A 14,641-nucleotide genomic window follows, 5' to 3' on the forward strand; every position below is an offset into this window, starting at 1 on the left:
CAAGACCAGCAGCTGGATCACACGGCACATTCTCCCATTCCCACAGTGAAGCATTCTAACCGTACTCAGGGATTTACGTGGAGAACCTGTTGGGAATCTGGGATCTATGTCATCTATGCAAATTTCATCCCGTCATACGCCGCTACTACAGTTTGTTTAATGTCTGACATATGGGAAGTATTGGTCCTAATTTTTCTCTATTTCCAGCGATCACCGAAGACTCCTTAATATTTCTACAAAAAAATTTAAAAATGCCAGAGAAACACTGCAGTGTGTAGAAATGAGAGACTGCAATTTACAAGCAACAAGCCCTTCTCACATTGTTAGTCTCCAATCTAACCGATCTAATCAATGACACCAAAGCACTGGGGATTCAAGCACCGCCTCCCCAAGCCTTTCCACTGATTCTCATTGGCGGCCAGGTTCGGAGGCAGGTTCTTTTCCTCAGCACGGATTGGCTGGCAGGGAATCAGTATCAATGTTTAAGCAGCGGCGTGAGGTGAATAGAGTCAGTCGGCAAGAGGCACTGGGAGAGAGCGATGGGGCTGAGAACCCAGCAAATGCTGCAGTAAGGGAGGGGGGGAGCTATAAGAGACAGTGTTCCAACTGTTGAATTTTCGCAAATCTCCACTTACCTACGGACGGCTTGTACTGTGGATCTGTTTTCTCTGAAATCGACATCTCTTTTGCATACGGTCTGGTTAACGTTGGCTAATGCCTTACTGAAAGGTGCCACCCTTCAATGAGACCGAGAGAAGAATTTTTAAAAATCCCTCTACAACAGACTGCAGAATTAACTATGTACAGTGGCTCCGGACTCAAATAAAGGAGAAAAAAACAGCACAGAACTGAGACTTGGAACTAGAGCTGTGGGCATTTCAATGGGAACCTGTGCTTTCCCCCCCCGTTAATGTGCAAGATCTCTGGGTGTTTCACACATAACACTGAGGAAAGGTGGCTAAAAAACACTCAGCAAAGCAGGAGACAGACGCGCCTCTGTGCCCGTGAGTGGATAACAGCCTTGTTTTCCTGATCCCCAGTCTCCCGGAGAAAGAGGTATAGTAAAAGTGCAGCTGGATCCGACACCCTCCTCTTTCTTCCCCTCTCTCTTTTTTCCTTCAAAACATGAATCTGATTTCTCTGTCTATAGCGTGAGTCAGAAAAGCGTTAGGAAGAAGCTGCAACTAATGTCTGTGAAGGGAGGAACATGAGGCGATAGTGAATGTGATTTGTTCTGCTGGATCTGACTCATCCAGCAGATTGAAACACCTGCATTTCTGGATGTGTCAATCATTTCTTTTCGGCTGTTAAAAGAACCTGAAATAAAATTTAACACTCCCCCCATATATACCTATACATAATATCACTGGGGAGGTAAATCATCCCTGGTGAACGCATCTGGCATTGCAGCCGCTCTTTCCCCATACACCAAGATGCACAGAAAGACTATTACAGCTTGAAAAGACTGCAAAATGCATCACACCAAACACTGAATTGTATTTGTTTTATTCCAAAAGAATTGTCGATCAAAATATTTGCCTCTTTTATTCATCGCCAAGATTCCCCCTCCCCTAAATGAAGAGGACTAGGAGGCAGTGTCATTGGAAGGAGATGCTGAATAGAAAGAAAAGAGAGGCACTTGACAGCTCAGCCTTGTGAATGCAGAGACTGTTTCCCTTTTAGCGAGAGACTAAGAGAGTGTGTGTGTGGTGGGTTGCTTTTATTTTTTTGTTCCTCCTCGCCCTCTTTTTTTAAATCAGTGCATCCAGCCATGGGTTGCCTGTTGATTTCCTCTCGAGTAGAGAGAAAAGCAAACTGGAATTAAACTGCATCGAAAAGTGCGGCTCCACAGACACACACACACACGCAGTGTGAGTGAGAGAGAGAGGATGTGGTGGTGGCGGCGGCTACTGGCCTGTCTTAAAGAAACCCAAGTGTGCATTTGATTGAGCACAGCCTGTGATTTAAAACAAAACAAAACCAAAAAAAACCCACATCTATCGCTAGTGGTGACGAGCAGCTGGTGGGTTTCTTAATCCCCCCCCCCCCAAAAAAAAAAAGAAAAGAAAAGAAGAGAGGGAGGCTAGTGGCGCGGGTAGAGAAAGGAAACTACAAATCCGGACACTAGTTTTCACACTGCAATTTCCCTCCCCTCTTTTTGTTGTTCGGCAAGGAAAGAGTGAGCGTGGAGGAGCCGGCGAGGGGGAAATACCGATGGCAGCGAGATGCAGTTCTCCGCCGCAAGCAATGCAAGATTAGATCTCTAAATGCAGCAAAACACTCCCTGAAAACCAACAACCCCGCGGTGCAATCAGACATTTCACTGCCTCTCACTGCACACGGAGCGGGCTTCTACACAGGCGAGAGACTCTTTTTACCCCCCTCCCCCGCTATCTCCCCCTCCTACCCACCCTCCACTCCATCAGTCGCATCACAAGCAATGAGTAGCAAATAAGCGTTTTCTGTTTACGGTCCTGCTTCCCAACAGCCAACTCCTTTTTCTATATATATATTTTTTAATTTCTTGGACTGATCTGGAAAACCACCACTGCCACCGATCATTTTTTATACTCTTTGTAAATCGGCGGATATTAAAGGGGAAAAAAATCAAACAACCATTCGGATCCGTCTAAAGAAAAAGGTATATTTTTATTCTCCTCCTCCTCCTTCTCCAGCTGAAGTTGGGCAGCCTAAGTAACTGTGCGGGGATTGTGTGGCCGCAGAAGCGCTTGATTTGAGGCTGCTTTTCTCTCGCTCTCTCGCCCCTCCCTGCGAGCTACATGCTCCATTTGCTGCCCCGCATCCTGTGTCTCTGCAGATGTTTTAGAGCAACAGGTTCAGCAACTTAAAACACAGGGGTGGGGAGCGGGAACGGAAGAAGGGAGCGGGAAGAAGGCGGCGGAGGAAGAGGGGGCAGGGGCCACCCCGGTGCTGCCGCAGCTGCCACCACCCCCTGGCTCGGGGATGTACCTTTCCATTTGTTGCTTCTTCTTCTGCTGGGCTCCTGCCCTGACTCTGAAGAACCTGAATTATTCGGTGCCGGAGGAGCAGGGGGCGGGCACGGTGATCGGGAACATCGGCAGGGATGCCCGGCTGCAAGCGGGGGCGGGCGGGCCGGCGCCGGCGCCGCCGCCGCCGGCGGAGCGGGGAGGCGGCCGGGGAGCCAAGTCGACGTTCCGCGTGCTGGAGAACTCGGCGCCGCACCTGCTGGACGTGGACGGCGAGAGCGGGCTGCTCTACACCAAGCAGCGCATCGACCGCGAGGCGCTGTGCCGCCGCAGCGCCAAGTGCCAGCTCTCGCTGGAGGTCTTCGCCAACGACCAGGAGATCTGCATGATCAAGGTGGAGATCCAGGACCTGAACGACAACGCGCCCGCCTTCCCCTCCGACCAGGTGGACATGGACATCTCGGAGAACGCGGCGCCGGGCACCCGCTTCCCCCTCACCAGCGCCCACGACCCGGACGCCGGCGACAACGGGCTGCGCACGTACCTGCTCACCCGCGACGACTACGGCCTCTTCTCGCTGGACGTCAAGTCGCGGGGCGACGGCACCAAGTTCCCGGAGCTGGTGATCCAGAAGCCGCTGGACCGCGAGGAGCAGAGCCACCACACGCTGGTGCTGACGGCGCTGGACGGCGGCGACCCGCCCCGCTCGGGCACGGTGCAGCTCAACGTGCGCCTCATCGACTCCAACGACAACAGCCCCGTCTTCGAGGCGGCCTCGTACGTGGTGGAGCTGCCGGAGAACGCGCCGCTGGGCACCGCCGTCATCGACCTCAACGCCACCGACGCGGACGAGGGCACCAACGGCGAGGTGCTGTACTCCTTCAGCGGCTACGCGCCCGAGCGCGTCCGCGACCTCTTCAGCATCGACCCGCAGAGCGGCCTCATCCGCGTCAAGAGCAACCTGGACTACGAGGAGAGCGGCCTCATCGAGATCGACGTGCAGGCCCGCGACCTGGGGCCCAACCCCATCCCCGCCCACTGCAAGGTCACCGTGCGCCTCATCGACCGCAACGACAACGCGCCCGCCATCGGCTTCGTCTCCGTCCGCCAGGGGGCGCTCAGCGAGGCCGCCCCGCCGGGCACCGTCATCGCCCTGGTGCGGGTCACCGACCGCGACTCCGGCAAGAACGGGCAGCTGCAGTGCCGGGTGCTGGGCGGCGGCGGGGCGGGCGCTGTGCCCTTCGCCCTGGAGGAGAACTCCGACAACTTCTACACGGTGGTGACCGACCGGCCGCTGGACCGCGAGGCGCAGGACGAGTACAACGTGACCATCCTGGCCCGGGACGGGGGCAGCCCCCCGCTCAACTCTACCAAGTCCTTCTCGGTGCGGATCCTGGACGAGAACGACAACCCGCCCCGCTTCAGCAAGAGCCTCTACGTGCTGCAGGTGCCTGAGAACAACATCCCTGGCGAGTACCTGGGCTCCGTGCTGGCCCAGGACCCAGACCTGGGCCAGAATGGGACTGTGTCCTACTCCATCCTGCCCGGGCACGTGGGCGACGTCTCCATCTACACCTACGTCTCCGTCAACCCCACCAATGGCGCCATCTATGCCCTGCGGAGCTTCAACTACGAGCAAACCAAGCACTTTGAGTTCCGCGTGCTGGCCAAGGACTCAGGCTCGCCCCATCGTGAGAGCAACGCCACAGTGCGTGTCACGGTGCTCGACGTCAATGACAACGCGCCCCTCATTGTTCTGCCTGCCCTCATCAATGACACTGCGGAGCTCCAGGTGCCACGCAACGCTGGCGTGGGCTACCCCGTGGGCACCGTGCATGCCCTGGACAGTGACTTTGGGGAGAGCGGACGCCTCACGTACGAGATTGTCGAAGGCAATGAGGAGCACCTCTTTGAGATGGACCCCACCAGTGGTGAGATACGCACTTTGCATCCATACTGGGAAGAACTCAGTCCCGTGGCTGAATTGGTGGTCAAGGTCAGTGACCATGGCAAGCCCAGCCTCTCAGCCGTGGCTAAGCTGATTGTCAGGGCCTTGGCTGGACCACTGCCCGAAGCTGGTGAGCCACAGGTGAATGGTGAGCAGCATCGGCGACCACACTGGGACCTGTCGCTGCCCTTGATTGTGACCTTGAGTACCGTCTCCATCATCCTACTAGCTGCCATGATCACCATTGCTGTGAAGTGCAAGCGGGAGAACAAGGAGATCCGCACCTACAATTGCCGCATCGCCGAGTACAGCCATCCCCAGCTGGGAGGAGGGGGCGGCAGCAGCGGGGGAGGAGGAGGAGGCAGCGGTGGCGGGGGTAAGGGCAAGAAGAAGAAGATCAGTAAGAATGACATCATGCTGGTGCCCAGTGAGGGGGAGGACAGCAGGGGCCCCCTCAATGTCATGAACGTAGTGAGCAGCCCATCCTTGGCCACCTCACCCATGTACTTTGACTACCAGACCCGTCTGCCCCTCAGCTCACCCAGGTCCGAGGTGATGTATCTGAAACCCGCCTCCAACAACCTGACTGTGCCCCAGGGACATGTGGGCTGCCATACCAGCTTCACAGGGCAAGGAACTAACGCCAGCGAGGCTCCCCCGAGCCGGATGTCCATAATTCAGGTAGGAGACTTTTAGAATAACCTGGACCTCACTTTAGACTCTGGTTTAAACTTTACAGTTTGTCTGCAGTGAAACCTGTTGTAAGGCACCAACAAAAATCAGTCACTTCAGGGAGGTGGACTTATTAAAATAAAGGTGTGCAGATCATACTTGAGGGATCTGATTCTGTTCTCATGCTGGTGTCACCAGTGTAAATCAAAAGTTATTCCACTGACATAAATGGAGTTACACCAGTCTAAAGCTGGTCTATGTGAGAACACAGTCAAGCTTAATATGTTTGGTATACTTTGGGGGTAGTCTCCTAAAACAGGAACTGCCTAATAAAGGTGAGAGAGACCAGGTAGGTGAGGTAATATCTTATATTGGACCAGCTTCTGTGGGTGAAGAAGACAATCTTTCAAGCTACACAGAGCTCTTCTTCAAGTCTGGGAAAGGCAAACTCACCCACCTTGTCTCTCTCATAACCTGGGACCAACATGGCTACAACAACACTGCAAACAACTATTAAAGGTTGTCTCTTCCACAGGTTTCACTGAACTTTTGTTTGGGGCGGAGATGGGGTGGGATATTTGAAGAAGTTATGTCTGCTGCTGTAACCAACAGGACATTGCAGAAACTGTACACACTAAGGACACACTTTTTTTTCCCGAGGAAATCTATTGCAACAGTGAATATAGCCTTCCAATCCTGTATGTAATATGGACTATTTCCAAAATGTATGCTTTTAATTTTTTTATTTTCCTTTTTTGACCATATATACATATATTTTTTATCTTTGACACAGAACAGTATAATTTGGGGCCCCATTACTTCTTTTTCTTCTCTGAAAACAATAAAACTTTCAGTCTTGGAAAGTTCGCTTAGTTAACTAGATTAAAATGTAAGTGATAGTTCCTTCTTCCCTCCCCAATGTTAACAAACCTCAAATCCTATTGTAAATCAACAGAATGACTAGTCAGATTTCCAGTAGCCTGAATCAGTATTGACTATTGCTTTATAGTGAAAGACTTGCATGCTCTGTTGTTTTTTTATCAAAGCTCATTTTTGAAAAATGCAGTAGTGGGCCACATTCTGCCTTCAGTAACACTCATCACCCATTGACTTTCATGTATGTCAGTGGTGGCAGAATTTGGGCCATTGGATTGAGTTTAATGTTTAATTAACAGAACAACTTAATACATAGTGTGCGGTTTGAAGTTCAAACACAGAAGATGTTTCTGGAGCAGTGGGCTTATACCATGAAATTGAGGGCAGAATCTGGCCCTAATTGATCTAATTTAAAGTATTCCTTGATTAGTGTGGCTTAATGTTCAAATGTTACAGGTATGCTCCAAAGAAATTTTTAGAGTTTTCATTGAATGCAGGCTCTGGGTAATGACTATTAAATATATCTGAAGTGTCATATCTGTTTTGTCCTGTGGTTCTCCTAATATGCTGTTCTGAGTCATAGGGGAATGAGCTGAGTGTATCAAAAGTGACACAGACTCATTTTATGTTGCCAGCTAATGAGAAAAAGTTGCACTGTAGACACTTAATATATCAAAAAGAAATTCGTAATGCATTTGAGGCTTCATATGATGCAGTTTTGTGAACACCAAATTTACTAGTTTCCAGTGGCATCTAATATTCTCAAGGGAGGTAGCCAATAATTGATCTACTATAGCTCTATATTTTAATAACTGCAGAAAAAATGCCATGTGTACAAGGTCACTGCAAACTATTCCTCAACCCACTGTTGAGTTGTGTCACAGAAACAATTTCATTTTATGCTTATCATGAATTTGTGTTACTATCAATTAGGTGGTTGAGTAATATTCAAAATCAGAAATTAATTTTAACAAAAAGTGACACTTCAGGAGCAATATTAGGTTAGGGCAATACTGAAAATAATTTGAATATAATTCATGCTTTAAAAGACAAATAACTTTCAATGACTCTTGTTTAAGTCATGTAATTTTTTTTTACTATAAAATGAAGTTGTTAAAATACAAAAATTCTTTTTTTTTCCAAGTGACAAGTGTAATACTTTCTAAAACATAGAAAATTATATTCTCTTGCAACCATGTAATGTTTATATAAAGCAATTAATACATGTATTGATGCTACCCAATAGTAAAGATTCAACTGTAGTGTAAGATCTCAGTCGTAAATATTATTCCTTTTTTAAAGTGTTCACTGTATCATATCAGTCATGATTTTTTTTTTAGATTTATATAAAACTGAAAGAGGAATTTCCTCTCGTAAAAAAAGGTGTGTTGTGGTTTCTGTGAAAGTTTTGCTGTGATGACTGTGGAAAATCTTAACCGTAATTCCTGATAGCATGAACCTGTATACCTAATATTTAACTTTCTGTTTTCCTGAGTATCGGCACACAGTATTTTGGAGCAAGGTGATGCAGCTAGTGAGCTAAGAAACACTCATCTTTCGTTTATGGAAAGCTGGATCAAATTTAGTTTAGGTCACAAGTGGACCTGAATTTAATAGTCACAATATAATCATAAAACAAATATGCAGTTTGACGTAGTTGTTGGGCCTTGTTCAGGATAGGCCCAAGTTTATAGTATCAGGAGTTTGTATTAAGAGAACTCTGTGGAAAAAATTGCATGTCTTCACCAAAGGCTACAGATTTTACATGCCACAGAAATGAAATTTTATATTTTCTTGCCTTCTTTCTCTCCCCATCCCCAAATTAAGTATTATATATAAACTCTGCATTTAAAATCAGGAAGCACATGCTACTTTGGGTCTGATTCTGCACTTCAGTGAAGCTCTCATTGGAGTCAGTGGGAGTTTTCCATGAGCAAAGAGTGGAGGATCAGGCTCTCTCCCTAGTAGAATATCTACTTCTAGGAAAATAACCTATGCTGTGAGGAAGCAAAAGAGGTAGCCAGTAAAAGGAAGAACTAGTTTCTAAACATCAGGGTTTCTCAGACGTTCTTGTTAAACCCTGGATTTGTGCTGGAAATGGCCCACCTTGATTATCATACACATTGTAAGGAGAGTGATCACTTTAGATAAGCTATTACCAGCAGGAGAGTGGGGTGGGGGGAGAGAAAACCTTTTGAAGTGATAAACACCCATTTTTTCATGGTCTGTGTGTATAAAACATCCTCACTGCATTTTCCACTTTATGCATCCGATGAAGTGAGCTGTAGCTCACGAAAGCTTATGCTCAAATAAATTGGTTAGTCTCTAAGGTGCCACAAGTACTCCTTTTCTTTTATCAGGGTTATTGTCCACCTTCATTAACTAGTGAAAAATGCACAATTTGCTCATTGCTTCAAGTAGGTGAAAGCTAAGCTATTTTATAAGTATTTTCTCTAGTGAATATTCAGTTTAGTTTTTTTAATACATATGTATGGTGGAACCACATTAATCTCCTACTTTCTAATTTACACAACAGAACAGCTCTCTTTCTCTTCCTGTTTCTCAGCAAGGATTTAATAGAGTTCTCTCGTGAGGTTCTAATAAGATTTTGTATGTTTACAAAATATACTACATTATATTACATCACATACACTACCAAAAATGTATAAATAATTAAGTAGAGACTACAGTTGTCTAATCAATAAGGGCCAGATTTTCCCTTTCTTACCTTTGTACTCTGAAGTTATTCCCAGACTAAAGTCAATAGGTCAGATTGTGATATCCTTATCCATGTGCATAGCATCATATCTCACCTATAATCCCATCAGAGTTGATGGATACCTGGAAAAAGGTACTACTTAGAATCTGGCCCAATGAGAATACTTGCCATGCAAAGTACTGCTCAGTATGAATGAGGTAGCATAATTTTCTCCCAATTTAAGTACATTTTGCAATTCATTATCTTTTATGTTTTAACTGTCCTTTTACTCACTAATTTGTGAGTAAATTTCAGTATTTGCAATGGGTTTATAAGTAACTAATGTGAATTAGTGGGGTTTTGTACCATAATTATGAAAATCTTCAGATTTCCTGTATTATGTATATGAAAAATTTTGGATCGATATTCAGCAGCACTGAGAACTCAGCACCCATTGATTTCTAAGAGAATTGCAGGTGTTCAGCAACTCTGAAAATCAGGCCATGTTTATTCAATAGATTAATCAGTTGACAGGATAACATATAAAGACTATTACTTTACTAGTCATACATAGTTAAGACACCTACTGTGCACAAACACATCTTATTGTTACTTAACAATTCAACCAGCACAGTGTATACATCCTCTAATAAAGAATAGTAGTTTTAAAGAATAATTTAGCATAAATATGTTTAGACATAAATGTACCGGTGTGTGTTTATATACACAGACAAAATGTATTTACAAACCAAAATTTTAAATGATTCACATAGAGGAAAAAAAGTGTAAATTTCATGGTCAGATTAAATCAAACTTCCATCCAAGCCCTTAATCTTGTAACAAATGGGACTTTGCGCTGTATTCTACAAGTACATGCGTTCATATTCAGCCCTATCAAAAAGTTCTGTAGTTAAGTGTGTAAGCAATTCATGCTAACAGGAAACAGGCAAATAGTTCTGCTGGCAAACAAGCCACAATTTCTTTTTCTTCAAGTTTCCAGTAGATGAAAGAGTGGATGGATAAAGGGAAACCAGCAGAAATAGATTCTTTAAAGTGACATGACAGTAGTGTAGAAAACTATCTACATATGCAAGGAGTGTTGATGATCATAGAGAATATTTATTATTATACTTGGGATGCAGTGTGGAGAGATTTGTACATATATCAAGTGAGACAGAATGTGGAAACTGTGGTCACAGATTTTATTGAATAGAAAAAAAAAGAAGAAGAAGACGAAGAAAAGAAAGATACCATTTTACAAGGAACTATCAAGCTGGGAGTCACCACAGTAGCTGCAGTAGGCAGTCCTGTAACATTTTAAGATAAAGTGCAGATCATTCTTAATACTTCCAGGCACCTGATGTTTCCGATGTGTCAACAGATTACTGTTAAATCCCAATGCAACCTCATCACCAGGTGTCTAGTAGTATCTGAGAAGAAATAGACTTCAAGGGGAAAAAAAACTCTGTAAGCTGTATTCATGCTGTTATGTCTTCAAATATACTATTGTTCTATTGTTTGCTTTAAGAAACTTCAGTGTGCAGTGTTGCAGAATGAAACATGCTGACACTGTAATATCAGGAGAACTGAAATAATTAAAAAACAAATTGCATTCATTCCCAGAATTCAGAACTCCAATCTCAAAAGACTCACATTATGTTTGGTTTTTATATCCTTTGCAAAGGGGGAATATTCTTCGTCTGATGCAGAAGCTAATTTTTCTAATAGAGCTAGTGGAAGTTTAGGACATGTATTGAGAGGAGAATGTAGGAGAAGTCAGTGGAAGTTCTGCACAATTGCAGGCTTGCAGTTTGGACATTATATTTCCCAGGCATTTGGATTTACCAACTGTATTTTCTAAACTCAAATAAAAAACTACCAGACTAACATCTGATCTCATGTCAGAGCTATCTGGCTGAGAGGTATTACAATAGTTTTTATAATGTGTATGTTTAAATTAGGTATAATGTAAATTAGCCCTATTAAATGTTTGAGATTTGTAAATATATATTGCACTGAGTATAATTACAGTATACACATTTCTAAAGCTTCTAGGCCTATTTTTCATAGTGTATTAATTTCAATGCAAGTATTGCCAGCGTAAGAACTGCAGGATTGGACATTTTCTTTATATTTGCACAACAATAAATATTTCCTTTCTGCCCAACAGATACTCTATTTGAATATAACACCATTACATAAAATACATGTACTTTATGGCCTGATCTTGCAACCATATCCCACATAGTATCCACTGGGATTACTAATGTGGGTTATGGCTGCAGGATCAGGCTCCCCCTCTTTTGTACCATGTCTGTCATAGACCCTGTGGGCCTGATTCTGATCTTCCTTTCTCCTACATTTTACACTAGTGTTACTCCGTTGACTTCACTGTAGTTAAGCCTGATCCATGCAGGTATAAGTGAGATCAATCTAAGGCCCTATACTCCAAAATGATTTGTGGGTTTAAACATTACAGAGTTAAACAATACAAAATACCAAAGGGAGAGACAAATTACGAGTCAGGAGGAGAAAATGCAGATACTGGGAGTAGGGAACAACAACAATGCCTCCAAAATAAAAATTCTCATTAGCTAGTTGGTTAAGAAGATCAAGGGCTCTGTATGACTTGTTTTCTGTTAACAGAGACATAGACAAGCTGAAAAAAGTTAGTGCAGTTAAAATAAGTGACTAAGGGCGAGATCCTTCAGTCCTTATTTGGGTAAAACTCCCATTGACTGTTATGTGCTGCATAGTTGTTGAAGCTTTGCTCATGTTGGTGACCACTTAACAGGAAGAAAAGGAGTACTTGTGGCACCTTAGAGACTAACCAATTTATTAGAGCATAAGCTTTCGTGAGCTACAGCTCACTTCATCAGATGCATATCATGGAAACTGCAGCAGACTTTATATATACACAGAGAATATGAACCAATACCTCCTCCCACCCCACTGTCCTGCTGGTAATAGCTTATCTAAAGTGATCATCAGGTGGGCCATTTCCAGCACAAATCCAGGTTTTCTCACCCTCCACCCCCCCCACACAAATTCACTCTCCTGCTGGTGATAGCCCATCCAAAGTGACAACTCTTTACACAATGTGCATGACAATCAAGTTGGGCTATTTCCTGCACAAATCCAGGTTTTCTCACATCCCCCCCACCCCCATACACACACAAACTCACTCTCCTGCTGGTAATAGCTCATCCAAACTGACCACTCTTCAAGTTTAAATCCAAGTTAAACCAGAACACCGGGGGGGGGGGGTAGGAAAAACAAGAGGAAACAGGCTACCTTGCATAATGACTTAGCCACTCCAAGTCTCTATTTAAGCCTAAATTAATAGTATCCAATTTGCAAATGAATTCCAATTCAGCAGTTTCTCGCTGGAGTCTGGATTTGAAGTTTTTTTGTTTTAAGATAGCGACCTTCATGTCTGTGATTGCGTGACCAGAGAGATTGAAGTGTTCTCCGACTGGTTTATGAATGTTATAATTCTTGACATCTGATTTGTGTCCATTTATTCTTTTACGTAGAGACTGTCCAGTTTGACCAATGTACATGGCAGAGGGGCATTGCTGGCACATGATGGCATATATCACATTGGTGGATGTGCAGGTGAACGAGCCTCTGATAGTGTGGCTGATGTTATTAGGCCCTGTGATGGTGTCCCCTGAATAGATATGTGGGCACAATTGGCAACGGGCTTTGTTGCAAGGATAAGTTCCTGGGTTAGTGGTTCTGTTGTGTGGTATGTGGTTGTTGGTGAGTATTTGCTTCAGGTTGCGGGGCTGTCTGTAGGCAAGGACTGGCCTGTCTCCCAAGATTTGTGAGAGTGTTGGGTCATCCTTTAGGATAGGTTGTAGATCCTTAATAATGCGTTGGAGGGGTTTTAGTTGGGGGCTGAAGGTGACGGCTAGTGGCGTTCTGTTATTTTCTTTGTTAGGCCTGTCCTGTAGTAGGTAACTTCTGGGAACTCTTCTGGCTCTATCAATCTGTTTCTTTACTTCTGCAGGTGGGTATTGTAGCCCCCAACTAAAACCCCTCCAACGCATTATTAAGGATCTACAACCTATCCTAAAGGATGACCCAACACTCTCACAAATCTTGGGAGACAGGCCAGTCCTTGCCTACAGACAGCCCCGCAACCTGAAGCAAATACTCACCAACAACCACATACCACACAACAGAACCACTAACCCAGGAACTTATCCTTGCAACAAAGCCCGTTGCCAATTGTGCCCACATATCTATTCAGGGGACACCATCACAGGGCCTAATAACATCAGCCACACTATCAGAGGCTCGTTCACCTGCACATCCACCAATGTGATATATGCCATCATGTGCCAGCAATGCCCCTCTGCCATGTACATTGGTCAAACTGGACAGTCTCTACGTAACAGAATAAATGGACACAAATCAGATGTCAAGAATTATAACATTCATAAACCAGTCGGAGAACACTTCAATCTCTCTGGTCACGCAATCACAGACATGAAGGTCGCTATCTTAAAACAAAAAAACTTCAAATCCAGACTCCAGCGAGAAACTGCTGAATTGGAATTCATTTGCAAATTGGATACTATTAATTTAGGCTTAAATAGAGACTTGGAGTGGCTAAGTCATTATGCAAGGTAGCCTGTTTCCTCTTGTTTTTTCCTACCCCCCCCCCCAGGTGTTCTGGTTTAACTTGGATTTAAACTTGAAGAGTGGTCAGTTTGGATGAGCTATTACCAGCAGGAGAGTGAGTTTGTGTGTGTATGGGGGTAGGGGGGATGTGAGAAAACCTGGATTTGTGCAGGAAATAGCCCAACTTGATTGTCATGCACATTGTGTAAAGAGTTGTCACTTTGGATGGGCTATCACCAGCAGGAGAGTGAATTTGTGTGGGGGGGGTGGAGGGTGAGAAAACCTGGATTTGTGCTGGAAATGGCCCACCTGATGATCACTTTAGATAAGCTATTACCAACAGGACAGTGGGGTGGGAGGAGGTATTGGTTCATATTCTCTGTGTATATATAAAGTCTGCTGCAGTTTCCATGATATGCATCTGATGAAGTGAGCTGTAGCTCACGAAAGCTTATGCTCTAATAAATTGGTTAGTCTCTAAGGTGCCACAAGTACTCCTTTTCTTTTTGCGAATACAGACTAACACGGCTGTTACTCTGAAACCTGTCACTTAACATGAGTAGTCTCATTGATTACAATGGAAGTACTCAGGTGAATAAGTGATTACCAGCATGAATAAAGTTTGTACAACTGATCCCTTGAAGAGTTAACTTTTGGTTTAGCAATAACTTTGGCCCAGATTCTGCCACCCTTACATTAAGTACTGTTTTACTCGACACATAATCCTATTGAATCCAGTCAAACTTCACACCAAGGAATCTAGTTTCCATTTTAGACAACAGTATAACTTTCATTGACTTCAATGATGCAAAATCAAGCCTCCTACTAAGGTTTCTATGAAATGTGAGTAAGGGTGGCGGACTCTGG

The 14,641-nt window shown here is 44.6% G+C and overlaps 1 protein-coding gene across 8 annotated transcripts in view; it reads left to right on the top strand.

The window, feature by feature from the left end:
* Nucleotides 1-524: 524 nt before the first annotated feature.
* Nucleotides 525-14,641, top strand: part of PCDH17 (protocadherin 17) — a 106,504-nt gene continuing 92,387 nt past the window's right edge. For 7 of the 8 annotated variants that reach the window (XM_073346085.2, XM_073346104.2, XM_073346110.2 and 4 more), the window contains exon 1: nucleotides 525-5,577. In XM_073346085.2, the coding sequence (XP_073202186.1) occupies nucleotides 2,965-5,577 (2,613 nt within the window). In that variant the 5' untranslated portion in view covers nucleotides 525-2,964. The remainder of the gene's footprint in view (nucleotides 5,578-14,641) is intronic. The other variant, XM_073346091.2, reaches the window with a different exon arrangement.

Source organism: Lepidochelys kempii, chromosome 1 (assembly GCF_965140285.1).
Source record: "Lepidochelys kempii isolate rLepKem1 chromosome 1, rLepKem1.hap1, whole genome shotgun sequence".
Lineage (NCBI taxonomy): Eukaryota > Metazoa > Chordata > Testudines > Cheloniidae > Lepidochelys > Lepidochelys kempii.